This window comes from Thermoascus crustaceus (assembly GCF_041956765.1).
Source record: "Thermoascus crustaceus strain CBS 181.67 unplaced genomic scaffold VTN00scaffold_1, whole genome shotgun sequence".
Classification (NCBI taxonomy): domain Eukaryota; kingdom Fungi; phylum Ascomycota; class Eurotiomycetes; order Eurotiales; family Thermoascaceae; genus Thermoascus; species Thermoascus crustaceus.
The window spans coordinates 6,507,761-6,534,056 of record NW_027192527.1 but is presented as its reverse complement, the minus strand read 5'-3'; the positions used below and the strand labels follow the sequence as shown (position 1 = coordinate 6,534,056).

General features: G+C 53.6%; 13 protein-coding genes across 13 annotated transcripts; 6 read left to right on the top strand and 7 right to left on the bottom strand.

Annotated features, from left to right (window-relative positions):
• Nucleotides 1–130: 130 nt before the first annotated feature.
• Nucleotides 131–483, bottom strand: VTN00DRAFT_2386 (uncharacterized protein; the record flags this gene model as incomplete). The annotated part of the gene is made up of 3 exons (XM_069428598.1): nucleotides 131–234; nucleotides 301–360; nucleotides 426–483. The coding sequence occupies 3 exons, from the start codon at nucleotides 481–483 to the stop codon at nucleotides 131–133; spliced, it is 222 nt and encodes a 73-aa protein (XP_069293088.1).
• Nucleotides 484–1,242: 759 nt separating this feature from the next.
• On the top strand, nucleotides 1,243–2,213 carry VTN00DRAFT_2385 (uncharacterized protein; the record flags this gene model as incomplete). Its single annotated transcript, XM_069428597.1, has 5 exons — nucleotides 1,243–1,297; nucleotides 1,356–1,577; nucleotides 1,627–1,699; nucleotides 1,750–2,090; nucleotides 2,146–2,213. The coding sequence occupies 5 exons, from the start codon at nucleotides 1,243–1,245 to the stop codon at nucleotides 2,211–2,213; spliced, it is 759 nt and encodes a 252-aa protein (XP_069293087.1).
• Nucleotides 2,214–2,300: 87 nt separating this feature from the next.
• On the bottom strand, nucleotides 2,301–3,887 carry VTN00DRAFT_2384 (uncharacterized protein; the record flags this gene model as incomplete). The annotated part of the gene is made up of 2 exons (XM_069428596.1): nucleotides 2,301–3,637; nucleotides 3,710–3,887. The coding sequence occupies 2 exons, from the start codon at nucleotides 3,885–3,887 to the stop codon at nucleotides 2,301–2,303; spliced, it is 1,515 nt and encodes a 504-aa protein (XP_069293086.1).
• Nucleotides 3,888–6,439: 2,552 nt separating this feature from the next.
• On the bottom strand, nucleotides 6,440–9,187 carry VTN00DRAFT_2383 (uncharacterized protein; the record flags this gene model as incomplete). The annotated part of the gene is made up of 4 exons (XM_069428595.1): nucleotides 6,440–7,641; nucleotides 7,691–7,759; nucleotides 7,813–7,938; nucleotides 7,987–9,187. 4 exons carry the CDS (start codon nucleotides 9,185–9,187, stop codon nucleotides 6,440–6,442), a joined length of 2,598 nt encoding a protein of 865 aa, XP_069293085.1.
• A 2,076-nt stretch (nucleotides 9,188–11,263) lies between these two features.
• VTN00DRAFT_2382 (uncharacterized protein) lies at nucleotides 11,264–11,847 on the top strand (the record flags this gene model as incomplete). Its single annotated transcript, XM_069428594.1, has 4 exons — nucleotides 11,264–11,282; nucleotides 11,346–11,381; nucleotides 11,562–11,677; nucleotides 11,794–11,847. 4 exons carry the CDS (start codon nucleotides 11,264–11,266, stop codon nucleotides 11,845–11,847), a joined length of 225 nt encoding a protein of 74 aa, XP_069293084.1.
• A 20-nt stretch (nucleotides 11,848–11,867) lies between these two features.
• On the bottom strand, nucleotides 11,868–12,194 carry VTN00DRAFT_2381 (uncharacterized protein; the record flags this gene model as incomplete). Its single annotated transcript, XM_069428593.1, has 2 exons — nucleotides 11,868–12,052; nucleotides 12,143–12,194. The coding sequence occupies 2 exons, from the start codon at nucleotides 12,192–12,194 to the stop codon at nucleotides 11,868–11,870; spliced, it is 237 nt and encodes a 78-aa protein (XP_069293083.1).
• Nucleotides 12,195–12,541: 347 nt separating this feature from the next.
• VTN00DRAFT_2380 (uncharacterized protein) lies at nucleotides 12,542–13,360 on the bottom strand (the record flags this gene model as incomplete). Its single annotated transcript, XM_069428592.1, has 1 exon — nucleotides 12,542–13,360. One exon carries the CDS (start codon nucleotides 13,358–13,360, stop codon nucleotides 12,542–12,544), a length of 819 nt encoding a protein of 272 aa, XP_069293082.1.
• Nucleotides 13,361–13,462: 102 nt separating this feature from the next.
• VTN00DRAFT_2379 (uncharacterized protein) lies at nucleotides 13,463–14,947 on the top strand (the record flags this gene model as incomplete). The annotated part of the gene is made up of 2 exons (XM_069428590.1): nucleotides 13,463–14,694; nucleotides 14,752–14,947. The coding sequence occupies 2 exons, from the start codon at nucleotides 13,463–13,465 to the stop codon at nucleotides 14,945–14,947; spliced, it is 1,428 nt and encodes a 475-aa protein (XP_069293081.1).
• Nucleotides 14,948–15,947: 1,000 nt separating this feature from the next.
• Nucleotides 15,948–17,391, bottom strand: VTN00DRAFT_2378 (uncharacterized protein; the record flags this gene model as incomplete). The annotated part of the gene is made up of 4 exons (XM_069428589.1): nucleotides 15,948–16,672; nucleotides 16,741–16,805; nucleotides 16,859–17,150; nucleotides 17,226–17,391. The coding sequence occupies 4 exons, from the start codon at nucleotides 17,389–17,391 to the stop codon at nucleotides 15,948–15,950; spliced, it is 1,248 nt and encodes a 415-aa protein (XP_069293080.1).
• Nucleotides 17,392–17,467: 76 nt separating this feature from the next.
• VTN00DRAFT_2377 (uncharacterized protein) lies at nucleotides 17,468–19,261 on the top strand (the record flags this gene model as incomplete). Its single annotated transcript, XM_069428588.1, has 2 exons — nucleotides 17,468–17,567; nucleotides 17,655–19,261. 2 exons carry the CDS (start codon nucleotides 17,468–17,470, stop codon nucleotides 19,259–19,261), a joined length of 1,707 nt encoding a protein of 568 aa, XP_069293079.1.
• Nucleotides 19,262–20,533: 1,272 nt separating this feature from the next.
• On the top strand, nucleotides 20,534–21,245 carry VTN00DRAFT_2376 (uncharacterized protein; the record flags this gene model as incomplete). The annotated part of the gene is made up of 2 exons (XM_069428587.1): nucleotides 20,534–20,629; nucleotides 20,697–21,245. The coding sequence occupies 2 exons, from the start codon at nucleotides 20,534–20,536 to the stop codon at nucleotides 21,243–21,245; spliced, it is 645 nt and encodes a 214-aa protein (XP_069293078.1).
• Nucleotides 21,246–21,483: 238 nt separating this feature from the next.
• Nucleotides 21,484–23,137, bottom strand: VTN00DRAFT_2375 (uncharacterized protein; the record flags this gene model as incomplete). Its single annotated transcript, XM_069428586.1, has 5 exons — nucleotides 21,484–22,450; nucleotides 22,506–22,894; nucleotides 22,948–22,982; nucleotides 23,037–23,068; nucleotides 23,121–23,137. The coding sequence occupies 5 exons, from the start codon at nucleotides 23,135–23,137 to the stop codon at nucleotides 21,484–21,486; spliced, it is 1,440 nt and encodes a 479-aa protein (XP_069293077.1).
• A 299-nt stretch (nucleotides 23,138–23,436) lies between these two features.
• VTN00DRAFT_2374 (uncharacterized protein) lies at nucleotides 23,437–26,064 on the top strand (the record flags this gene model as incomplete). The annotated part of the gene is made up of 1 exon (XM_069428585.1): nucleotides 23,437–26,064. The coding sequence occupies one exon, from the start codon at nucleotides 23,437–23,439 to the stop codon at nucleotides 26,062–26,064; it is 2,628 nt and encodes an 875-aa protein (XP_069293076.1).
• Between the last annotated feature and the right edge of the window lie 232 nt (nucleotides 26,065–26,296).

Below are 26,296 nucleotides of genomic sequence, written 5' to 3'. Positions count from 1 at the left end.
CATCTCATACCTCAACACAAAAAGCAGAACTTGTAAAAGTCCTTCATCGGATTGGATCAAATCAAATCCAAGTGCCTAACTATTTATCTAAGTCATCTAGCATGGTAGACACAGGTACGCGTCCAGAGCCCTATTGCCTCCAGTAATTGAAGTCCGGTTCCCGGACCTGGCGGTCATGGCTGTGCTCATCGTCAACGACGGCGTTCGTCTTGGGCCATTGTGGATGTTCGGCGCCTGTGGGATGTGTTAATCAAAAACTTTGAAACAAAACTTTGAACAACAGAGGGAGGGGACACTCACCGTTTTGCTGAGCCTTGGAAGAAAGTGCGTTGTCCTCAGCAGCCTTATCGAAGAGGGGGGCTGAAGATGCCTGTCGGTAAGGGTTGTAGAGAATTAATTTCGATGAGGTGTAAGACATCACTTACCCGCTGTAGATGCAGCCGCAAAGAGCGAAAAGACTCCGAGGAGCTTAGTCGCCTTCATTTTGTCTGAACGTGAGAAGGGGCGAGAGGGCTCCTGTTTGAAATGTCTGCTCGTCGGAATAGAGAGAGAGGTGGATTTTGCAGGTGTTGGAAAGCCTTTGTTGTTTGCTGTTGTCGTTTCTCAAGAATGCGGGAGGATTGATGCGGCTTTATATCTCTTTCTGTTTTCCCTGATGTCCCTCTCCAATTGTTAATCACCTCCGGTAAAATCAAGAATGTCCATTTTTAGGGCCAGCTATCTCTCTCTAGCTTAAATCATCTCTCCACAAGCAAAGCTACTGCCGTAAAGAACATGTACCCGATTCGCAATATGCAAGATGGTGATATTGCACAGGTAGCCACGTAGGCAGGGATTCAACAAGTTTATGAGGGATATTTCCATATTGATCTGTCGTCGAGGTCCTGGAAATGATCAACTACGGCGATCGCCGGCCATATTCGAGGTGATGATCTTCCCATAGTCTGAGTATGGGCCATGTACTGTACTGCGCATGTACATATATCCCTCACTTCCACGGCTATATGGATATGCAAGTAGCAAATAAAGGGGAGCGTGCTGGAGGTGGAACTGTACGTCTAGAACTGAGCGGATCTAGGTTAGGCAACTTAAAAATTCCTAGGTGATTGTCTTACCAGACAGTTCATCTGCTCTGAAGATGAAGTGTAGATCAGACGTCCTTTTGGCGGATCGCCCTTTGGCCCACAGACAAGAACAGCGGTGCTTCTCCAGTTGCCTGCTACGGGCGTAATTAGCTATCGGATGAATGTCGTGTCTCGAGAATCAAATCAGTTGTTCAAGAAGATTAACAACTACTGTAAGTAACACCGATACCTCGATCCGGAATCCCAGCAAGCTGATAGTGGATGATGCAGCTCCGATCATGGAACGTCTGGATCTGCCACTCTATAACTATACCATGGACGGTTGTATTTTCGATGTTTCCCATTCCGCCTTTCGCGCTGAGCCAGAACCAGAGTCCGATGCTGCCTGGGAGCGAGTTTCCAAGCTCGGTCCGATGGTCATGAGCGGAGAGGAGGTCCGGAAGATTGGCAAGAATCCCGAAGATGTCGTCAAAGCTCCTTGGAATGGGGTCCGTTTCGCTTCTCTTTGAATCTGCTGGAATATACTGACACACTCTCTCAGGCTACGGCGACGACGCCTACATCTGGCAGTTCGAAATGCAGCACAACATCCACTGCCTCTCCTTCATCCGTCAGTATGCCTACTTTGACCACTACCTGCGGCCCAAGTACGCGCGATTCGAAGATACGCCGAAGTTGGACCGCGTCCACCTGTCCCACTGCCTACACTACCTCCTGCAAGATCTGCGCTGCCAGCCATCCTTCAATCCCATTATCCCGTTGTTTTCCACTGGATTGACGGCTGGCGCGCCCCACATGCCGACTTCAACGTCAACAACCAGTGTATCAACCACGAGGCGGCGCTGCAGTGGCAGATCGAGAACAAGGTCGATCCGAAGGGGAAGGTGATTGAGAAGCCGCCCACTGCAAAGATATTACATGGTCCTCGGAAAGCTAAGGCTGGTATTGTTAACAAGGTGTGGCAACAGCCCTCTCTCTCTGGGCTTGTAGACTTTCAACTTGTCGGTAAGTCCACAAAAAGTTCAATGCTATTATTTTCATAGAATGCTGTACTTTTTAGCGGTTATTTATTGGAAGACAAATAGACATTCGTCTCATACTTTCATCAAGAGACATCAACGTAACTAGAATATCAGCCCTGGAAATCGTATACATACATACATTCCACGTATCTCTTGCAATCGTCGTAGTCGTAATTAGTACACAGGCCCAGCCCTAGTATAAATACCGATACTCGGGATGATACTCCCCCAGTTTCTCAATCTCCTCCGGCGTCTTCCCCTCGAGGAGATAATCCCTCTCCCCGCGATCCCTCCTCTTATTCTCTCTCCGCAACAAAAACGTCGTCAGGGCATACAGACACCCGGACACGAACACAAAGCCCAACGTCAGCCCATGGCCCAGGTAATACGTCGGCTTATCCTGCGTCCGGTAGATGAATGAGGAGATGATCCCCGCGCAGTTCCCCAGCGCGATGCAGGTCCCCTGCCCCGCGGCCCTCTTGTAGTCCGAGGGCAGATTATTCAGCAGCCACGACAGCGGCAGTCCACTCGCGACGTACACGCCCGCCGCGACGACGAGACAGCCGGCGTACTGCGCGTGGGGTCCGTACCGCGGCGTGCCCAGCAGGATGGCGTAGCCGGTGCAGGCGACGACGCAGCCTCCCAGGACGAAGTAACCGCGGTATCCGGAGCGGTCGGAAAGGTAGGCGACAGCGAGGTAGGATAGGGCGCCGACGGCGTAGCAGGGGATGGTGAGGAGCTGGGCGTGGAGATCGCTGTAGCCCATGGCGTGGATGATCGTGGGGATGAAAGTGACATAGCCGTAGATCATGGTGTTCACGCCGATCTGGGCGAGGGTCATGGTCCATACTTTCCAGTCTTTCCAGGCTGAGAAGATCTGGTCCCATTCGATCTTTTCTTCCTTCTTCTCCTTCTCTTTCTCGTCCTTCGGCCCCGGTGAAGGTGATGATGATGGTGAGGACGGAAGATCAAGATCCCGTCGTACACGAACGAGATACTTCTCCCTCTCCGTCAGGAAAGTCGCCTCAAGTGGATCATTCGCCAGGACAAAATAGGCGCAAAAGCCCAGAAGCACCGTCGGAATTCCCTCCAGGATCATCAACCACCTCCACGCGGACATGTTCCTCATCCCATTCATGTACCCGACACCGTACGCTACCAACCCACCACAAGCCCCAGCGACGGCCGACGAAGCAAAGACAAGGAACAACCGCATCCCAAGCTCCCGCCGTCGATAGAAGAAGGTCAAGTAGAACGACACCGCAGGGAAGTATCCGGCTTCAAACAGCCCGATGAGCATGCGCGTCGCGATGAGTTGGCCCTTATTCTGCACGAAGCCCGTACAAATCGATGCCAGGCCCCAGCAGACGGCGATGGTGGGAATCAGCCGGTTCGGACGGACCTGTTTGAGGATCAGGGGCGTGGGAAATTCGAACGGGATGTAGGTCACGAAGAGGAGGGCCACGCAGAGCTGATAATCGTTGCCGTGTAGGCCCAGGTCGCGCTCTAGACCGAAGAGACGGGCGTTTCCTGTACATTCAGTATCAGTCTGGGTTAATCTATGAAGAAACTTGGAAAAAAATAAAAAATAAAATAACACACCGATATTCACCTTATCCAAAAACTGCATGATGAACAGGCTCAGAACAATGGGATAGATGTGGAGATCCATCTTGCGAAGCATTCGTCTCTCCTCCTCCGGCTTCATGGGAATACAATCCGGATCCAAGACATCCTTCATCTGCCCATGGGCCAATTCTGTCTTGGCGGGCTCTGACATGGTCTCCTCTGAATTTTTCCACATCTTTAAGGGTCTTTCATTAAATGTGAATTGACCCAGGGGATCCTGCTGGGTAGAAAGATGTGGTTATCGGTTCGACATATTAATATTCCCTGGGATATATTAGGTACCTAGGTAGGTAGGTAGGTACTTCTTATATAATCTCGTATTCCGATAAAGGCAAACAAGAGAAACATTAGGAAGTCTATTTTAAACAACAAATCGCGCGATCTACAGCTCGTCATTCGGCTGAAGTAAGATCCTGCTCAATGTGAGTACCGTGCAGAGTTGTTTTGCAGGAGAACAACAGTCTCGACTTCAGCCGCAGTACCACCCTGTCGAGCTAATAAGTAGTAGATCGGCGTGCCCTTCACAGCAAGGGTCCCACCATTCTGGGTCTGGTTGCAGAACACCTGTGGATTCCAAATCCAATGATTGGGAAGAGATACTGTAAAGTGTACTATAAACATTCCAATGACGGGCCTGCGGGCCTGGCTGTGTTCGTTCCTCATTCGATTTGGTGGCGCATATCGTCGCAGATCACTGCGGGTAGAGAGAATACGGTGTCTCCACCAACTATCTGTTTGGAAGATATGCTGCGTAGTTGCGATACCGCTTGACTCCAAACATACCTACACCGAGGCTGAAGCACAGTAGTCGTGCAGTAATATCAACATATTTCTTATCCTCTTGACAATCTTCCATCTGCCAAGACCTGCCCGATATTTGAGACTACCTGTACCGCGCAGATAGGTAGTAGTATATAATACGATAGTCCAGTAGATCCAATCCAGTTTAAGCAGTGTCTAACTAAAATATCTCCCAAGATCACCCGGTAGCTTATATCTCCAGTCCCGCTCGCCGACCATCGATCACTGATCACTTCCCAGCCAGACCTTTCAGATCTTCGCATCCTCTCCAATGATAGGACGACAACGCACGTTCTGCGACAATGAAATCGGGAACCTGATTCCTGGGATTTTTTAGGTTCGATGAACCCGATCTTACCTCGCAGCCTACCAACTCATACCGTGCAGGTAAATACCTACCTAGTAAATTGGGCCATCCGATCGTCCATCTGATAATTGAGATATTAGGAGCTGAAAAAAATGCTGGGTGAGGTGCAAAATCAAAAATTTCGTCCAGGGAGGTACGTGGCTAGGAAAACTTATGCATAGATCAGCTGTCACACTACAAAACTAGGAATATACTGCGAACAGGGATCAGTGGAGTTCTCTGGTGCACACACCACAGGTGGATACTGGCCGATGCTACTGTGTACACAGTATAGTGTCGTGGATGCTGCTTTTGAATCTTACCTGACACCTAAGTTCAACGGGCAAAAATGCTTAAGCAGCCCCTAAAGCTGCTTAATAGCCCCCTTTGATCCTGGAAAGAAGATCTATGTCAGTTTATATATAGAAGTGTTTAATTTATTGAGAAGCTGGCCAATTTGCTATCAGATATAGAAGGCAGTGAAGATGGCCAGAGGTGAATCTTAAAGGCAGCAACAAAACACCAGCATTGAGGTGCACCGAGGGCATAGTGGTGTATACTTGTACCAGGAAGCCAAGCGAGTATTGCATGAGCAGCTCAAGGATATATTCATTGGAGAAGATCACGACCTCTAGAAAGATATCCACCAGCTCGGGCTTGTCCTCGAGGAAGGGCCAGCCACGTCCAGGCATAGCGGGGTGGATCAAGAAGAGGGGCTCGCCCTGTTGGTTCTGCAGCTGCCAATACCACTCCAGCAGGCGGTATTCGGTCGTATGGAAGAGGTTCAGCACATGTCTTGTTGCAGGGTCTGCCTCACAAGGAGAATATGTGGAGGCCATGAGATGGTCAGACAGCTCCAGAATCGAGGGAATTACGATGGCGATATTCAAGAGGTCATCGTAGCTCTCCTGCTGGTCCGACACCAAGATCTACTCTGTGAAAGCCATGAACGTGGACCGGCATCTCAATAGGATGAGTTCCATCGCACTGCTGCAAGTGTTAGCCCAATACCGTACTGGATGTAAACAGCAATATATACTCATGGATCTGGCCAATTTCTCACTGGGATGCCAACAAACATGTTCGTGGGGAAGCGGACGTTGTTAGGAAGATCAATCAGTTAGATGACTGGACAGACAATAAAGGAGCACCCACCAGACTCCCCAACCTCTGTACTGGAATCAGTCCGAATGAAGTGTCAGTCGTCTTGTTTCTGATCATAACAAGAGATACGGAACCTGCACAGGATTCAAAGTCACATATAGCCGCAACCTTTCTGGCATCTACAAAGACTGTCAAGGCTAACAGGATGGAACATCATATCACAGGGTAGGCTTCCCCTGTCTGTTGCATGTAGATAAACGTATATATAAATTACCATGTTCCTTTCTCAGCTTCGAACGGGTTAAACCATACCCGCTAAGATGGTAACGACCAACTAGTCACCAGTATAATACGCCAAGCAGTTTACATCAACGGTGGAAGAATATCAAAACAAGCATAAGTCATGGTCATATATATCATAAAAAAGCATCGCCTGAACTGTGGGTATCTTCTCAACTCAAGAAACCTCGCTTCATATTCCGGGCTCTCTGGCAGGTATACACATCCAGCTTTACAGCGACGAAGACAAGCTCCAACCCACCTCCAGTGACGTCGGTTGGATTTGGTTGTACTCGTAGGCGCCACTGCCCCTTACGCACAATCCAGCCCCCCAAATCTTCCGGACTATCTTGCCGTTTGCGTTTGGCAGGTGGCTGACTAGATCCAAGCAGTGTCCTTGAGCTTTGGTGCTGCGGATGGCCAGGATGCTGTGGCTGAACCTGCGGTTGGCTGGATAGGGATGGAGAGCTGTCCTTGAGGCCTTGATTTGAGCCCGGCTCTCTCTGCAGAGAAACTGGTGCCATAGCAGGTAAGCTGCCAGTTTCCAGTCCTGGATGCCTAATCACGAACGTCTCCCCGTCTACTGTCACATCAGCATCTCGATCGATTCGAATCTTCACACGGTCTTCGCTGAGCGGGGTGTTTCCAGGACTTGCGGACTGTGCGCTAGCGCCTCCCTTCATCATCATCAGGCCTAGAGGCGCATTGGTTGGCAGATTCATCTTGTTGGCCACCACTTGAAATAGGCTCGCGACCCTCGCCTTGGCCAGACCGTGGAAATCCGCTCGCATAGCGTCGAGATCGAGAACTGTGCTTTCACCACCGATCTCTACTATCAATTCGTAGGATGTCTCATCGACGAAAGGGCGCGCATAGTTGACCCATCCTCCCGTGGGCGAGCCGTCAGAGGGTGGCGGATCATTAACAAACTGGACACCCGACTGTCGGATATCCTCTAAGCGGATAACAATTTCCGATTTTCGCCTTTCGGGATTATAACTGATATGATGTGGGATCAGTTTCTGCTCTAGCCCTCGAAGATGGAAATAACGGCAGTCGCGAAGAAGCTCTGCTCGATGTTCCTCGTTTCTGATATGGAGAGGATATCCGCGGAGGAGGTGCAGAAGTTCTGCGAACACCTCCCCGGATCGATTCGGTACACTCGGTGGCACGATTGACGGCGGCCGCAGAAGCCCCTTGCGGTCAAGCCCCGGGAAGACCTCCGACGGGGACGCAAAGAACACCGCAAATCCAAGAGAGAAGAAGTTAGGCGAGTCGCCAGGGCCGGAGAAGATATCCCGGGGAATCTGGAAATGCCTGTCGCCGATCTGGATGAAGATCTCGGACTCAAACAGTTGGGATATAAGCCGCGGCACTAGGACAATTAGTCTCTCATATCCGCTGAAAATGACAATGCGACATACAGCTATAGAATTGGGCATCTGCAAAGAGTTTCACGAAGTGTGCGCCATCTCTGGGTTTGACGTGGTAGCCTGCGTCGCAGGGTTAATAGACAGTATATCATTAGAGATTGTGATGGGCTTGCCTTGAAGATGCCTTGAGATCTCCTGAAATATAACGGGGTCCCGATCGATATATAGCGTTCTTATACCACTGCCATTCTCACTCTGGCAAAGTTGTTCTTCGAAAAATTGGGAAAAATAAGAAGGTGCTCTAAGACTTTTAGCACAAGCTCGACAAGAGGCATCAGACTACGAACCATCAGATGCAATTGAAGCTCCTGAGAGCCGGAAGAGCTCAGAACCGATTTGGATCGGAAAGACCTTCTCAGGTGGTAGTATGCACTTGTTTGCCTTCTTGGACGGCCCCGCGCTCGCTGGGAGCGAACCGGGTTGCTCCTGAGCCTCTCCTGACGCCATGATCGCTGAGGAACGCGCCAATCCTCCAGCCGTAGACGGTGTGCTATTTGCCTGAACCTGCGCTCCCTCTCCCTTCTGTGTTGCCTCTCCTACATTACCAGAGCGCGACTCGTCGACTGAAGTTGGCCGCGAATTCGACATTCGACTTACGGTAGCTGCGCCGGCGGACTTGGAGCGGGTATGACCAGCACTCCTCTGGGTCGCTGGGATGTGCTCCGGCTCTGCCTTGCGCTTCGCGGTCACTCGAGGGGGCGGTACTGGCGGCGAAGAGTCTGGAAGTCGCTGGTGAGTTGCGGTCGGAGGAGCTGGCGGTTCTGTTCTCGGCACCGCTGATACATTGACAGATGGCGAAAACGTCTGTCTGTCCCAGGTGAGCGACGCGTTTCCCCCTCCGTGAACCAGGTCCTTATGTTCGTTCGCCAATTCCCCTTGCGGCTCGTAGAGGTGGACGAGGTCGAGGAAGGACCCGTAGGAAAGATCCCAATCGGTACCAAAGCTGGACGTGAAGAAGGAATTATCGGAGAAATTGTAGGGGGTCGACGGCTGCGCCGTCAGCGGCCGGTCTGGGCCAGGCTGAGCTGCTGCGCCGTCTGTACCCTGAGCAGCCGCGACGTGAGGGCAGACGTAGGTAGAAGAAGTAGCCCCAAGCCCAGAGCTCCTTCGGGAGCCCGAGTCGGTACCGGGGGCGCTCAATGCCGTCCCAGCAGCAGAAGATGAAGATGGCTGTCCGTGTAGAGAGCGGCCGGTGCCTCTGGACGGGAAGACATCGCGGCGAGCGCTCTGGCTCCTGTCTGCCGGCATTTGCGCCCGCACGACTGGCAACGTTATCGTGTCTCCGGACCAGCCGCCCAGGCCCTCTGACTGGGCGTCTGGCGTAGATCTCTGTTGAAGCGCTCTAGGCGTCTCTCGGGCCCACCGAGCTCCACGTTTGAAGCTTTTTGGCGAGTCTGGCGAGCGTTTGTCAGCACGCAGCACGCAGCTTGGGCAAATCGTCTCTGCTGGGCTGGCTGACGGGCGATTATCGAGCGCTGACAGGTGCATCGATGGTGCTCGATCGGACGGCGCTGAAGCGTCGCACCGGATGCGAGTGATGACAGATGATCGCGCCGAGGCTGATGGTCGTTCGTCGAGACGTGCTAGGATGCTGTCCGGACATCAAGACTGTATGCCATCGAAGCGTACAGTAGACAACCATCGTAAGGACGATGAAAAGATAAAGAGCTGGATGGGTTCGAGAAATGAGGGCATGAGGCTCCGCAGTCGTGTGGCTGATGCAGCTCCTGTTATTTAGCCGACTTCCAGATACCAAATCTAAGGTGGGGCAGATGAACAAGAGGGTTGACAATGCCTCGAGAACTGCTTAACTAATTTAAGAAATTTGTAGGTGATAAAATGATAATTGTTATTTCAATATTCTGGAGCAGATATTCTTGTCCTAGAACACTTCCTCGTCATCCCATCAGTCCTCCTAAAGTTAGGATCATTCCCCAAGTTGTTCTTCTTCCTGCTTCTCTACTGCTTTTCTTTTAATCCTGCAAGCTCCTCTTGTACCTGCGCCTCTATTTTCTCCAACAGTCTTCACATCGAAAAAGATTCGAAATATCGAATATGCCGGTCTGACGAATCAACAACGCTCGGAAAGGCCTTCTGTGGTTCCCCCTCACGCCGCTACATATCATCGAAGGATTTCACACCAAAAAAAAAAAAAAGAGAACCCGAACGTCCTTGACGTAAAGCAAATTGAACAATGGACGGATTTTGAGAAAGAGGTTAGGAGTGTGGTGCGTTCTATAACAGGACAGGTGCTACCAAGATTCGACTTGAATCATCCAGAGGAACACCTTGGAATTGGCAATGAGCTCGGAACACAAGGGCGCTACATGCATCACATTGGCCAGGACATCATGCAGATATTCAAGGCCCAGGGTCTCAACATCAGAGTGCCCGACTTTCAATATGACATTCACCGGGTCGGAGAAACCAGTGGTAGCAAGATACAGTCTGATGGGGGGCAAGGAGCAGTCCCTGACATGGTGATTGTCGAAGATAAATATCACCGTATTTGTGTTGTTGGGGAGGTAAAGACTCCCTGGACGTCTCAGCCAAAGAAGTCAGAGGCAGGGGGAGTGTTTCTGGCAAGGAAGTTCGGTAAGTTCTCCTACCTATTTAAAGACAATTGCATGCAGACCTCATTGTGTGCTAATTGGCTGTTAGGAACTGGCCTGTTATATGGACGACTTCCATTGCAAATTCGTTTTTTTTTTACAACCTACAACCAGACTTGGTTTATCTGCCGGAAGGATAGATACCACTTCTTCAAGTCTGCCCCTGTTTTTGCCAACGTTGTGGCATCTGTAGAAAAGTTCTCACTTAGAGAGTGCTTCTTCTGGCTTGCAATTCAAGCCTCAGATGATAATGCATCCCTCTGGCAGGACTACTAAAACCCAAAACTGGTATGTACCTTCTAATCTTTACAGCTGTTGATCTACACTAATATTATATAATACTCTACGCGGTTATGACCCACCCGGTCATGACGAGTTTAGTAGAAAAAGGTTCAAGTTCGACTTTGAGTCATATGTGGGCCAATGATTCAATTGCGCAGAAGAGAGAAAGGGGTCAGGGACATAGGCTGAGAGGGGAAGGGAAGGCCTACTAGAATGTAACGCCTGTGACGAATTTCTTTTGTTAGGTAGTTAGTTAGATCAAGCCACAAAACGGGAGGCAGTCAAATCATCCATGGATTAATGTATTCGGCTCTTCTTCTATAAGGTACCAGGTACCTAGGTACCTACCTAGGTTAAGTAATCTTACCTAAGTGCCTATCAGTAACTATCTCGCTAGCAACCATGGCTTGGGTTGGGAACCATTCGCAACGCCAACCTCATACTGCATTTGAAGGTACATAGTATGCCAGACTAGGGAGGTTAGAAAACATCAGGCCGGAACCATCCATACTAAAGCCACGGCTTTCCCCGCTCTTTCCACCCCGTACTCTCCGCACTAAGCACGGCTGACTAAGAAGAGCCCCAACCTCTCCATCCCCCCAACTTCAACCCCAGGATTAAATTTGGCTCTCCGACCCAAGAGACGTATCTGCGCTGTGTCATCGCAACCATGGCCGGCCCAAGCAAATGTGAGTTTGACCTATCTACGCACAAGTGAAGAATAGGACGGATTTACTGACGAATTGATACAGCCCTGGTCCTGGACCCTGCGATCCAGAAATACTACGGTACTTGACCCCCCTTCGTTCTCCCATGCTTTCCTAACACGCTCGATTCATCCACCTCCCGGATCACTACCCCTCTGCGCATGATCTGGCATGATTCGATAATAATATGTCATGACAAGATCATATAACCATCTACAAGCACCGGTACTATCATCAGAACTAACAGAGGGGTAAACACAGAACTAAACCAAAACCGCTACAAGTACTTCCGCTGGACGCCGCGCACGGCCTGGCTCTCGTTTGTCTACATGGTCGCGATCCCAGGTGCCCTGGGGTTCGTCGCGTACAAGACTGATGTATGTGATGTCATTCTCTTCTTCTCCGTGTCAACATTATCCTTACTCGCTGCAATGGAGGGGGGTTGTTCTGAGTCGGTCATGTGCCAGCCGTGCTTACGAGTTTGGATGGACAGGGAAAATATGACATGAGGGGCAAAAGGAGAGGAGATACGATTGCCGAGTGGTAGATGCGGCTTCATAGATTGTTTCACTGCGAAGGCAGGGCGGAGTTGAGATCGAAGGCGGGCGGCAGGCGAGAGACAATGCGGTCTGCAATATATTGGCTGGACGCAGGAACAAGCAGAGGGGCCCATGTCGGATCCGACGTCCTTTGATAAATTATACCCATACCAATGCTGAGTGTATCCCGGGTCTCGTTCTCTTGACCGCATGCTGCTCATGCCAACCGTCGCTGTTCCGATCGATGTGTCTGTACATAGTGTGCGATGATTTAAAGCAAAGCACTTTCTTCTGAACACTTACTACATCGGTCTTTGTACAAGTCACTGGCAGAGAGAAGGATTTCGATTGACATGGTATGGTATTAGCCGCTAGGTATTCCCGAAACATAGCACGGTCGAGGTTAAGAACTATCTCGAGACAGCAGCACATTATGGTAGCATCCTAGTTAACTCCATCGATTTTCAGTTGGTATTCTGCACGATACGCAGTCAGTATCTACCTGGTCATTATATGAAAAGAAAAATCAAGCACAACCGACCCGTTGAAGGAAGAAACATCTCGCTTTGGTCCACTGGGTATCCTCCAGCTGCACATGATATCCTGCCTCCTTGTCGATATGTCTGCGCTTTTCCACTCGCATCAGACAACTCGGAGCTCAAGTAAAATCCCGTCATACATTCCGTCTGTCCGCCCGCTCAATCAATGCGGCCGACTGCTTCTCCTGCCTCCACCGTATCCCGATCGTCCCCCACCATCCGGAACCCTCTCCCCTCTCCTCCAATCTCCAGCCGGGACCCCTCCGCCGTTTCCTCCCCTCGGCCCACCCCTCGAGCGTCCATATCCATTCTCCCTCGGACCTCCACCAAACGCCCTCATCCCTCCGCCCAGGGAGGAGCTAGGCGCGGATCCCCTCCCCGACAGGGGCGGCGCAACCGACCCGTCCGCCAGCGGTGGCAGAATCGCACAGTCGACGTAGTCCCCAATGACGAAGCGGACGTCCTGCAGCGTCTTGTCCGCGTCGTCGCCCTGGAGCCGGAAACCCCTCGGTCCGGCGCCGTTTCCGTTGCCGTTCTCACTTTCTTCATGTTCGGCGCTCTCCTTCGGTGCGATCACGACGCTTCCCATCTCTTTGCTCACGTAGCGCCCTCTTGTCTCGGATCCCAGCACACCAGACGTCGCCGCGCCGCGGGTATCAGGGTATATGAGGCGGAAGCTGAGTCTCGTGCCCACGGCCGGGTCCGGCAGCAGCGATGGCAGCGCCGAGGTCAGGAGGTGCGCTAGCTCGCGCAGGGTGCATGACGGCCAGGTGTAGATCTGGAGGTGCGGCGGGAGCGGAGGAGGGGGCGGGGGTTGCGCGGCGATGGAGTTGGGGCCGCTCGCGGGGACGGAAGGGGGAGGGGCGGAGATGGGAAAGTCGGAGAGATGGTGGAAGGCGTTGAGGCGGTAGAAGAGCTTGAGGTGAAAGGGGGTCGTCGTTTGACGGTCGATCTGGTTCTTGGGCGCGTCGCGAGATGCCATGGTGGATTGGATAGAGCTGTTTGGCTTTGGTATCGTGTAGGTTTTCTCTGGAGGCAGGGGGTAAAAAAAGGTAACGAGTAGTAGACTAATTTTCACTGGACCATGATCACCACGCGAGACGCAGATTCTGCAATCAAATGTCTGGGGAGGTCGTCAACATGGTGGCATGTAAGGTGTTGTCCGGATGGAGCTCCCTCTCACCAGCGGTTCAGGAACCAGACCCCCGGCGCGGTTCTGCGCGCTCCACCTTCTCCAGCTTCCCCGACAACCTCGATCAACTTTCTACCGCCACCACTTGCTACTCCTCTACGCAACACAACGCCTCCAAGCCAAGATATTGAGTATCTTCTGACTACTCGCTGCATTGCAGCGCAGCTTCTGCTCGCCATGGACTTCGCCTCATTAATGGCCAAGGAGATATCCAAGGCCAAACAATCAGCTACACCCCCCACATCCACCTCCACCCCGGATTCGTCGTCCTCTGGCGCCCAGGAACCAAAGAAATACATTCGGCGGTCGGAGCTGGAAGCCGCACGGGAAAAAGCTTACTACGAGGAGCAGGAGAAGCTCCGTCGGGAGCGCGAGGAGCGCGCCGCGCAGAAGCGCAAGCTCGAAGAGGAAGAAGCCGAGCGGAAACGCGAGCGGGAGGAGAAGAGGCGGCGGCTGGCAGAGGAGTCGCGGAAGAGGAGGGAAGCCGAAGAAGCTGCCAAGGAGAGGGAGAGGAGGAGGAGATTAGGTCTACCGGAGCTGCCGCCGTCTAGGCCTGAGTCTGCGGATGGCAGCAGCAAAGAAGGCACACCGCTGGCGGATGACGAGGAAGACATCGATGACGACGAATTGATCCGGAAGCTGCGGGAGATGGACGAGCCGGCGCGTCTGTTCGGCGAGAGCCACCGCGCCCGTCTACGACGATACCGCCGTCTCGTCCAGCGCTCTATGACACCTTCACAGCGAGTGTCCGAAGGCCCGATCCCCACGACCCTCGAGCTCGTGCCCGAGGCAGAGATGAAAGTGCCCCGTCACCCACCGAAAGATCCAGAGGGACGGAAGTTCCTCTTCCGCCAGCTGGCTTCGTATTTCACTCTCGTGCTGACAGAGTGGGAGATCGCGATGGCTAAGCGGGACCAGACCGTGAAGCAGAGCTTCCAGGGCCGGCAGGCATACAACGCGATGGTGCAGTCGCGGGAGAACATGAAGCCGCTGTTCCGGAAGTTTGAGAAGGGGGATCTGGAGGATGGAATCCTGGAGCCGGTGGTGGAGATTGTGTTCCACGCGCAGGAGCGGAGATATGTCGATGCGAACGATGCGTATTTGCGGTTGAGCATTGGAAAGGCGTACGTATCCCTATTCCTATTATTTTTCTTCTGGCGCTTCATACTAACTACATACAGGGCCTGGCCCATCGGTGTGACCATGGTCGGTATCCACGAGCGATCCGCACGAGAGAAGCTGCACGAGAGCGACAACAAGCAGGCGCACATCATGAGCGACGAGATTACACGGAAGTACCTGCAGAGCATCAAGCGGTGCTTGAGCTTTGCACAAGTCCGATGGCCACCGGATGACCAGCTGCAGCTGATGGGATAATCGGAGTACAGTTTAAGGACACTGACGAGAGGCTTTGGATATCATTTCCACGTTGAATACCAGTAAGTCCATGCGGTCCTGACGAAGAAGTTGCAGGGTCCAGCATCCTGCAAAACCAGGCAGCTTCATTGGGACGTCCCCTTAGAATGGCACTGCCATCGGAAACATCCCCTATCATCCTGGATTATACGGACCCTGCTTCAACTACAGCATCCGGGTTAAGAGCCCGAGTAGCTATCAACCGGCTAGCTGGCGCGAGAATAGCACATTGGCTGTTCCAATGACTCCCAGGGACATATTATTATACCTAATCATCATCTCATTTATGTTCGGAAATTAGTTTGGAAATTGGCCCCCGTCCATGACATCGGGCCGCGATGGATGGAATGGAATGGAATGGATGATTGATGAGATGAGATCTCCGCGACTTCCAATCTACGTCTGCATCAGCGATTGTATAATGCTAGTGTCTATAAACTGGGTATGGTGTGACTGCCCGGCTTGGCTAGATGTCCATGTGCTTTTTTCTTTAACGGTCTGGTCTAAGGTTTAAAAATGGTGTTCATGTTATAGACATGGAAGCTCGATATGTGATATAGTACCCATACAGTACACCGTTGTCTGTAGTCTAGCTCGAACTTAGCCCATGGATATCATCACGTAGGTGTTAGTATAGCGCGTGCGCTCTCTTCTCTGCACTAGTACTGGTTCTGGTCCTGATTTTCTCAAGTCCGAGTCTGATCGATTCCGGTCTATCTGATCTGAGTACATCCCAGTACGTCCTAGGTATCTTGGGTAAGTTAAAGTGTAAAACACCGACCAACGCCAAAAAGAAACAAAAGGGGATACTCCGGACAAGACCCGAACAAAACAAAGATATGCTCAATACATCCCATCCAAGAAAGATATCGATATCGATCAATCAACCACAAACCGTGTCTCCAATCCAATCCGGGTATCAATCAATCAATCACAACAGCAAGCCAAGCCAAGCTTCATCTCACCGCATAACCGGCGGCCTCCCCTCCTTATTCCACTTCACCCTACTGCGCACCCACTCCACAGCCTCCTGCACACCGGTCCCCAGCAGCGCGCTGACGGGTAAGACGCGACTATCACGGACCCCGCCGCCCTTCTCGCCCTCGAAGACCTTGCGCACGAAACCCTCCTTGATGCGCACGACCTCGACGCAGTCCTCCCGGTCCTGCTTGTTGGCCAGCACCAGGATCGGCACCCCGGCCACGTCGGCGTGCTGCAGCACCGACTCCAGCACCTGTCGGCACTCGTCGAGTCGGCCGAAGTTCTGTCCGCCGTTCTCGACGAGGCCCGCGAGTTGTTGTGATTCCGCGAATGCGTCTGCTGCTGCAGCGGACGTGCTCTCTGACGCAGCGGAAGAGCTGGGACGACGCCCATCCGCCGGGGGAAGACGCGCGATATCCGCATCCTGACCGACATCCGCGCTGTCGACGACGAAGATGATGGCGTGGCACGAGGCGTAGTAGCTCTGCCAGAGGCCGCGCATGGAGATCTGGCCCCCGACGTCCCAGATCTTCAGGTACATGTCGGGTAGGGGGATGGTGGCGACGTTCTGGCCGACGGTGGGCACCGTCTTGCCCGGGTTGGCGGGGGCGCCATCGGGACGCGGCGGCAGGTAGAGCGCCTTGATCTGGGAGAGGAGGGTGGTTTTGCCGGCGTTGTCGAGGCCGAGGAGGAGGACGGAGTATTCTGGAGACCGCAACCAGGAGTTAGTATCTTGCTAATAGGAAAAGGAGTAAGGGGGACAGGCTGCATACCCTCCTTGCTGGTGGCATATAGATACAGGGACTTTGCGAGATGGTACATGGTCGCGGTGGGCAGGCTGATCAGACGGTCAACGCATGGCTGACGGGCTGCATGCAGGTTCCTGGACACCCGTCCGGAAACAGGGAAGAGAGAAGGGGAGCGAAGATCAAAGTCCCGGATCGCAGAGGGCGGAGATCATGACGAGCGATCCTGATATGCGCCTGGGGAAGCCATCCGCCCCGACGCGTCAGCTCGGCCCGCGCGGGCGCTAGGGCATAGGGCACAGGGCTAGGGTAAGCCCTAAGCCCTAAGCTTGCCTGTTTCTGTACCTGAACCTCAACTTCCCCAATGGTCAAACAGTCGCGGCGGGGCAGCACGAGGGGCCTGGCGATCACCGCCATGTGCACGATGTCGTCCGTCCCTGGTCATGGATCGTTCGATCTGCCATGTTTCAATGACCGACTGTAGATACAAGTAGACTGTAAGATACAAGTACACACCAATCTGCGTCCAAGATGCATCTCCTCTGATGATCTGATTCTCTTGGCCTGACGTCTACATGATGGCCCATCCCGATCCAGATCCAGCGCCCCGGCCCTAGAGCGGATGCCCGCTTTCTCCTCCCGAACGCTTTTCCGCACGTTTGTCAGCATCTCCGCCATGCTCGGGTCTCCTCCCTTTTCCTCCCCGGTTGACATGGCATGAGGACTGACTCCTCCCGGTCATCGTCCTCATCGCATGTCTCGAGCAGCATGTCCGGCGCTTGACGGGCGGCCGCGAGCAGGCATGATGCCTGCGTCTCCGGGGACCGTGTTTGACACTGACACCATCATCATCGGTATGTCGCCATCGGAGCCGTCTGATGTTGATTGCCTGAAAACTCTTCTTCCCCCAATGACCTTCACCCAATGCTGACCTCTCGCAGGGAATGGCCCATCGGCTATGATCCTGTCGTACATCCTCCATGGCCATGTCCCCTTCTACTCCGCAGATCCTCCTCATCCCGATCCTCTGCTCCACGCCAAGTTGAAGGACTCTCCCCAGCTGCTCCGCTTCGACATTGACGCGTTGACGGACCACTTCGAGGCGTCCCGCATCTCCTACTCGACGCAGGCGCTGCCCGTGAATGTCTTGCTGGACACGCTGGTGCGTCCCAGCAGCGACACCGATGACACGGAGAAGAACTCCAACGTCCAATGGCGCTATATGCCCGACAAGGTGGTGCCCCATGTGGTCTTCGGGGATTCCCCGCACCCCGGGGGGCAATGGACCGACAATCCCATGCACGCCAGCTGGGACATCCAGACGCTGAGCTACGCGGGGATGCTGTCCCTACCAGGCTATTCCTTTGCGGACCACTATCGCAAGACGACCGGGAAGGAGCTCCCGCCGTTCACCCGTCCGACCAGGCGCGAGGTCGCCGATTACCTGCTCGCCTATCCGGCTGTGGTCGGAATCGACGATGCCTTCCGCTGCGGTGAGAACCTTAGCGGGATCTCAAGGACGGACAACGGCTTCTATGTACGCTCGCATGGCATACACTGCAAGCACCTGGTGCTGGCCAGCGGGATCTTCTCCGAAGTCATCCATCCCCGCCCCCTCCTGCAGCCGCTGACATCGCTGTCCGCGACGGAGCGGGCTCCGCTCCTCGTCATCGGCTCGGGGTTCTCCGCAGCGGACGTGATCATCTCGGCTCCGAAGGATCAGAAAATCATCCACATCTTCCGCTGGGACCCTGAAAACCGGCCGTCCCCTCTGCGTAGCTGTCACCAGCAGGCGTATCCAGAGTATGCGGGCGTATACAGATTGATGAAGCGCGCCGCTCTTGCTGCGGAACCACAGACGACTCGTCGAGCAAAGAGCAGGCGCATCACGTCGACCCCTTTCCTGGAGAGTCGCTGCTGGGAAGAGGTATACGAGGGTCTCCCGAACACGGAGATCATTGATGTGCGAGTCCACGATGGCCAAGCAACAGTCACTTTCGGCCGGGATGACGGGACAACGCTCACCCGTGAGGTGGGTGGACTGGCCTACACGGTTGGACGGAGGGGCTCGTTGCAGTATCTCGACAACGCTCTTCTAGCAGAGGTCCTTAGCAGTGCAGACCCTTCTGCGACAAATCCCATCATCTCTAACCAGACACTCCGTGCCAAGGCCACGGAGGACCTGGAGGTCGCGCCAGGCGTCTTTATCATCGGTAGCCTCACAGGTGATTCGCTGATCCGATTCGCGTACGGAGGTTGCGTGTATGTCGCGGGGAAGCTGATATGCGCGCACGCGGGAGAAGATGAGTGCTCAAGTATCTGCAGCGGTACCTCTACACCAAATTCGGGGAGAGCTCCCCGGACTCCTCCAGCGGTTATGAACGGCTTCGATGGGCACCATTACAGGCTGCATGTGTTCCAGGAGAATGAGCAACCACTGGACCAGAGAAAAGAGGACGAACGATTCGACGTCAATAGCACCAAGGAGAAGCAGCTAGAGCCCGACAAACCTCGGTGGTGGACGTCATTTCTCCGGATGTTGGGATAATACGCTCCAAGTCTGTATATGGCGTGATACGATTATTGGGTTAGAATTGTGCTATTCTTGTATAAGTTGGCTGTTTGCACATTTGCACACATAGCAAGGCTAGGTGGCTTTTTATTGCGTTTGTCAATATCACATGCCTACTTTCTCCATACGGTACTGTGTTTTTTTGCTCATGTGCCATCCAACAGCTATTGGGATGGATGCAATTGGTCAAGTCTATCTTTTTTGTATCTATGATCTATCTGCCTCTCAGTACCCTATCAAGGTGCCTGGTACCTGAAGATACTCCATGGAATATTCTGAGGCCAACCTTGCTTACAACCAGGAACGACTTTGGCTGGATCATGCTCAGGCACGATAAGCAGAACGCTCCTCTCCAAATGATAGGAACGTCCTTTGAAAGCCTCACTGTACTGGTTTGAAGAATGGAAATATATCCACCTAAGGACGTACCTTTTTGGTTGGCAGACTGATAACGCTTGGTGTTAGTGACAGTTCTTACAGTTGGTCTCCATGACGCTCCAGACTCCAGTATAATAGAATGGCCAGATCGGCCAGGCAGATAGGTACCTGATGGAAGAGCCTACAACTTGGCCAGGACGCGTACTAGGCGAGTACATCTAGGTACCTGGCTTCCTGGAGCCATCGCATCAGGACAGAGCCCAGCCCAGTCTACATCAACGTCACTCACGCCACCATGCTGGTACCTACGCGGGCAGACTAAAAGTCCTGTACTAGTCCTACAGATCTCTCTGGAGCACAGCAAGCTCAGATATAAGCTTGGCAAGCTACCGAGGCAGGCAAGATCAACATCTCTCCACAGGCGAACCGGGCACGACCAAGGTCAGATCCCTCTACATCTCACCTCAACACTCTTTCTCAGAGTTATTCCATACCTTCGATGGCTCGGAAAACCCACATCTCTCCGTGTGCAGTAACAAGTACAAAGGACAATGAAGTCAACAGCGCTGACAGCACCCTGACGTCAGACCCAGCAACGACGATGTCAGGACATCCAAGCACAAGCACTCAAGAAACTAGCCACACAGCTCCATAGAAGAATCTATATAAGTCGATCTGGGAGGCGAGGGTGGATGATGTTCCCTCTGCTTTCTGCTATCTAGATACCCTAATGCCAATCCATCCATCTGTTGTCTCATACAACTTATACTCCGTGTTCCTCTCGATCGGTATATAAAGAGAGAGAGGCATACAACTATTTTCGTATACACCTAGGCTATCTCTAATAGAGCCTCCCATACATTGTTCACCATGAGCGAGACCGCCAACCTCGACGCCCTCTCCGCCCCCCAGCAGGGCGCATTCCACCCGTCCATCAAGCCGACAGGGCCGATGATGGATAAGGGGGTAGGCAACCATCTTTCACACACATCTATTTTACAGTAAATCTTTTTGTCACTGACAACCACTACAGCACCAACTCGGCACCAAAATCGCCCCGAGCGACTTCGTCCCCGAATTCCAGGCAAAGACCGCCCCCCCAGGAACCGCCCCGGAAAAGGACACCTACACCCCGAACCCAATCTACTCGATCCCGGGCCAAGCCAACAACCCCGACGTCCTCCGCGGACACGGGAAACAATCGACGCACGTCTCCGCCAGCTCAACCCTGCAGGGCGCCACCTCTCGCGACGTCCACCGCGGCCTGGGCCACCCGGGCGTCGGCCAGACGAGCAACGAGCTCCGGCACTCGGGCGAGCACAAGCGGAAGCACCGGGGTCTGGGACTCGAGGGGGTCGGTGCGAGCGGACACCCGCAGGAGCCGAACGAGCGGATCCTGGCGGATCAGAGGGGCGTGGAGCGCGAGGGGGCGCGCGGCGGGCAGCATGGCAACAAGGGGGAGTCCGGGGCGGAGGATATCCCGCCGACGCAGACGGAGCGGTTGTCTGCGGAGTGGCATGATGACGCGAGTAAGAAGAAGAATGTTGGGCAGCAGGATCGGAATCGGTCTGGGGAGGCATGAATTCTATTCTGTTAGTAAGAGGATGAACTTATTTCGGAGGATTGGAGACATGCCATTGTTGTTGTACATTGAGTTTCATTAGTTATTATTATTCTTGGGTATCATGTCTAGCTTTTCTGTACAAGTACAAAATTATATATACGAACAAAGCATAGAAAGAATCTTGAAAGATGCATCAGGGAGTCGAGCGGAGACGCTGCTCCCGAGCATTCGCAGTCCCGTTCCCGTTCCCCTCAGCCTATTCCTGCTTATTAGTATTATTGTCATCCAGCTTCTTAGGCCAACTCCGCGCGATATCGATATTCGCCCGCGGCCACCACATCTCGAGAAAGACGTAGAGCAAGAAATCGATCACGACGCAGAGACAGAACAGTTTTCCCGCCCAGACTCCGCACCCGTAGTACCGCTTCAACCGATCGATCAGAGCGAAGCTCCGCGTGCGGCCGCGGCTCGCCTCCCACCCCTGACCGGGGTAGTAGCCGTAGAACTCCTCCTCGGAGATGGCGCCGCAGATGCCGTTGTAGACGCGCTCCGTGCGCCGCGCGACGTCGGTCCACGAGTACATCATGCGGACCTGGTCGTGGAAGCGGTCGGTGCGGACTTTATTGGAGCGCAGCGCGGCGATGGCTTTGCCCGTGGCGGCGACGAGGTCGTCCTCCTCGGGTTTGGCGAAGGTGGTCATGTGCTGGGGCAGCACCTCGGGAATGCCTCCCACCCGGGTGCACACGACGTACAGCCCGCAGCTGGCGGCCTCGACGATCACCGTGCCGAAGGCCTCGGTCAGACTCGGGTGCAGGTAGATGTGCCCCCGGACCATGACGTCGCGGACCTGCTCGTGGCGGACGGGGCCGAGCATCTCGACCTTGTCCTGCAGGACGTTCCGCTCGAGCATCTGCTCGAGGTCGATGGCCTTGGGGCCCGAGCCGGCGATAATGAAGCGCACGTTCGGGTGCGATGCCAGGATGCGCGGGATCGCGGCGATCAGGAGATCTGTGCCTTTGTTGTAGAAGAGCCGCGAGATGACGACGATGGTGATCGTGTCGTTGGGACCGATCCGTGGGGGGGAAGGTCGGGGTTCGGGTTGTCCTTTTTCGTTTGTACGAGGGGTATACGAGAGCGGACGGAAGTTCTCCGCAACGACGGCGTTGGGGATCACGGAGACCATCAACGGGTCTAAGGATGCTCGGAGTACCGTATTCTCTTTGCTGCGCTGGGTCAGCAACTTCGATCCAGATGCTTTTATCTATTTTCAATCCTCACCATGTATGGCTGACGCAGATGACATGGTCAACATCGCTCAGGGTAAACTTGAGCAGCTTGTTCGTCAGAATCGACCCAGCGTCCGCGAATCCGAACAACGAGTGGTCCGTGAAAACGGTGCGCAGGCCCATGGTGCGGGCGTGGAGGATGGCCTCATGGCAGAAGCTGCTCAGGCTCGCGTGGCCGTGCACGATCTCGATCTGCTCTCGGATGACGATGTTGCGGAAGATGGGGAAGAACGAGAAGACGGTGGGCATGGTCGACTCGCGGTAGATGACGAAGAAGGGCACATGGTAGACCTTGAGGCCGTTGGTCAGGTAGCGCACGCCGGTGCGGCCCTTGTATGCGTGTGTGACGATGATCACTTTGTGGCCGCGATCTATGAGTTTCTTGGGAACGGGTCAGCATTTGCTGAAATCTGGTCTGATTGCAGAATACTCACGGTCGATAGCTGGTAGATGTGACTTTCAACTCCCCCTGTAGATTTCAGTTAATTCTCAGACCAGCATACCTAGAACACAGGCGACAAACCTGGCTGGGGGAAGAAGAAGTCACTGATCATGCTGCGGGAAGTTAGCCAATCGAGCTCCCTGAACCGGAACGCAATTCACTTACGCAATGTTGTAAGGCATCTTCGCAGCTCCTATCACCCATAAAAACCCCGGGCAGCTGGAATGAGAAGCGCAGAGCCAGCATCCTCGCGACGAAGGTGTCGAGGAGCTCTTGATATGCGGTCCAACTCCTGTCGCGTTGCGGACGATCGAGCAGCGGTGACGTTGGCGGTGTGCCTTTTCTGCCGGACAGAAGCGACCCCAGGATCTTTGTCCCCGCCAGAAAAATATGTCAAGGCCCGGCGAAGGAGCCAGAAGACCAAAGAACACCGCACGACCGTCCCGACCTGCCATAGGCCACTTGGCTGCCCTCCGCGAGGATGGCTGGTGTCTTCTATGCGCGCTTCGTTCCTCCAGGGAAGAACGGCCCAGCGTCCCCCCAAGTCTTGAACCAGGCGCAAAAGAGGAAGAGAGACGAAGAATCGGATGGCGGCTCTGTCGTCACCTCCACTCCGACCCCGACCAAGAAGCAGAAAAAAGGCAAAAACTCCCATTCCTCCCGCGACGCAGCGCCACTCGATACGGAAGTCTCGAAGGGCGGGAAGCGTTCTGGGAGCGTCGACAGTAGTGTACAAGAAACCGAAGGCGGGAAAGAAAGTGTTACCGCGTCGAATGGCGCTCAAGCGAAGTCCAGCGACAGTCGCGACAGTCGCGACAGGTCGGGCGAGGCTGCAAAGGAAAAGAAGAGGAAGAAACGAAGAAGTTCCGGAGATCATCATGACGCGACTGAGGTCGCTGCGGATACAGCCGTGAAGGCAGATGCTGGAGACAACGAGCAGCAGCAACCCGCTCCGGATAACGACACCCAGGAGAAAGAATCGCCCAAGAAAAAGAAAAAGAAGCAGAAGAAGCAGGAGGAAGAGCAGCAGAAGCAACAGCAGCCGGAGGAGGATGATGAAATCGCGAAAGCTACTGCCAAGCATTCGGGGATTCTCTCAAAATTCCAAAAATCCGCCGCCATCAAGTCCCAGTTGGAGAGCACGCCCAAAGACGAAGCTGCTGATGCCAGGGAAACCATTGAAAAATTGGCAGGAGAACCAGTGGTCGCCCAGGGCTTGGAGCCTCTTCCACAGCCGGAGCCTGCTCCCCAAACCGACGAGAAACCGACTTATTCATCTCTTCCTGCCTGGCTGGCAAACCCTATCAGAGCATCAGCCGACCAGAGGGCCAAATTCAGTGACCTGGGAATTGACTCAAAGCTACTTCGTACGCTCGAGGACAATGGATACAGGGAAGCGTTTGCTGTTCAAGCTACCGTTATTCCGTTGCTTCTACAGAGTCCGACAAGTCACCCAGGAGATCTTTGCATATCTGCAGCTACTGGTTCCGGAAAGACTCTTTCTTACGTGCTACCGCTTGTCACCGCACTTGAGCCAACGCCGGTTCCCCGACTAAGAGGCCTGATTGTCGTTCCAACGCGAGAACTAGTTAAGCAAGCACGAGAAGCCTGTGAGCTCTGCGCGACCGGTACCGGTCTGCGGATCGCGAGCGCCGTGGGAAATGTAGCGATCAAGGATGAGCAGCGGACGTTGATGAGAGTCGACCCGGTTTACGACCCTCACGCTTTCAAAGTTCAGCAGGATACGAAACTGACAGGAGACGACTGGACGAAGCTCAATCTCCGTGATTATATTTCTGAAGCGGAGGGATTGAACGAGTCTCTGCCTGGCTATATCCATAAACCGGAACCTAATGTCGATATCCTCATCAGCACCCCTGGTCGTCTCGTCGACCACATCCGTTTCACAAAGGGCTTCACATTGCAGCATGTGCAGTGGCTCGTGATCGATGAAGCCGATCGACTACTTAACGAGAGTTTCCAGGAATGGGTTGACGTGGTTATGACTTCCCTGGACGCTGGCAAGTCCTCCCAGCCCTTCGGTCCTGCTGGAAAGCTACTTTCGGATCTTGGGCTCCCGATGGAAAAGAAAGAACCGAGAAAGGTCGTTCTCAGTGCCACGATGACAAGAGATGTCTCCAAACTGAATTCACTGCGCCTTGCCAATCCGAAGTTGGTCGTCATTGGAAAGGATGCAGGAGCTGAAGAAGGTGAAGACGGCACGTCCGGAGCTAAGGAGGCGGAGGCCAATTTCACTCTGCCTCCAACGCTCAGGGAGTTCACTGTCCCTGTCGGAGACGGGTCCGAGAAGCCCCTCTATCTTTTGCAACTGCTGCTGTCACACATCAAAGTGGACGTCAGCAGAGGCTCTTCGGATTCGGACTCTGAATCTGAGGATTCGAGCTCCGAAGACTCAAGTTCCGAAGAATCCGACTCCTCAGACTCGGATTCTGATTCTGAAGACGACTCGTCTTCATCCGACGAGTCTGACTCTGATGACTCTTCATCGGACGAGTCGACCGACTCCAGTGACGCCAGCTCAGTCTCGAGCTCATCCAACTCCAAGGCCCAGTCCGCACGGAATACAGTGCTGATTTTCACCAAGTCCTCCGAATCCGCTTCTCGACTCACACGACTCCTTTCTCTCCTGAACCCGTCACTGGCCAACCGCATCGGCACCATAATCAAATCAAACAAGTCCTCCGCGTCCCGGAAGACCCTCACCGCATACCGTCGCGGCAAGATTGATGTCATCGTCGCCACGGACCGTGCCTCGCGTGGTCTCGATCTCCGGTCCCTAAGCCACGTCGTTAACTACGACGTTCCCCCGAGCGTCACCACCTACGTCCACCGCGTCGGACGTACCGCAAGAGCCGGCAACGAGGGCTCCGCGTGGACACTGGTCGCTCACAGGGAGGGCAGATGGTTCGCGCACGAGATCGTCAAAGATTCCGAGGGAAGAATCACCCGGTCCGCAGACGTCGAGAAGGTCAATGTCAAGCTCGACGATATGGAGAACATCAAGTCGAAATACGAAGCTGCGCTGGACGAGCTGGAGCTGGAAGTGAAGGCGGATGGTCGTGGGAAAGCGTCAAAGGTGAAAAACTAGTGGAGCGATCCGTCGATTTTCTTGACGAATGTCATTTCCATATCTCAATTGTGTTATTGCCCTGGTCATTTTATAAAGCTACTACATATTGCATATGCATGTTAGTAAATAATATGTCCCCAAACTTGCTGTTTCGGATTATATGTCTTTGGGATCGAGGCTAAAAAAATCAGTCGCATTTTCTACGGAGTTACCTAGAGAAAGGCAATATCCAAAAGTGGCTATAGCTTGT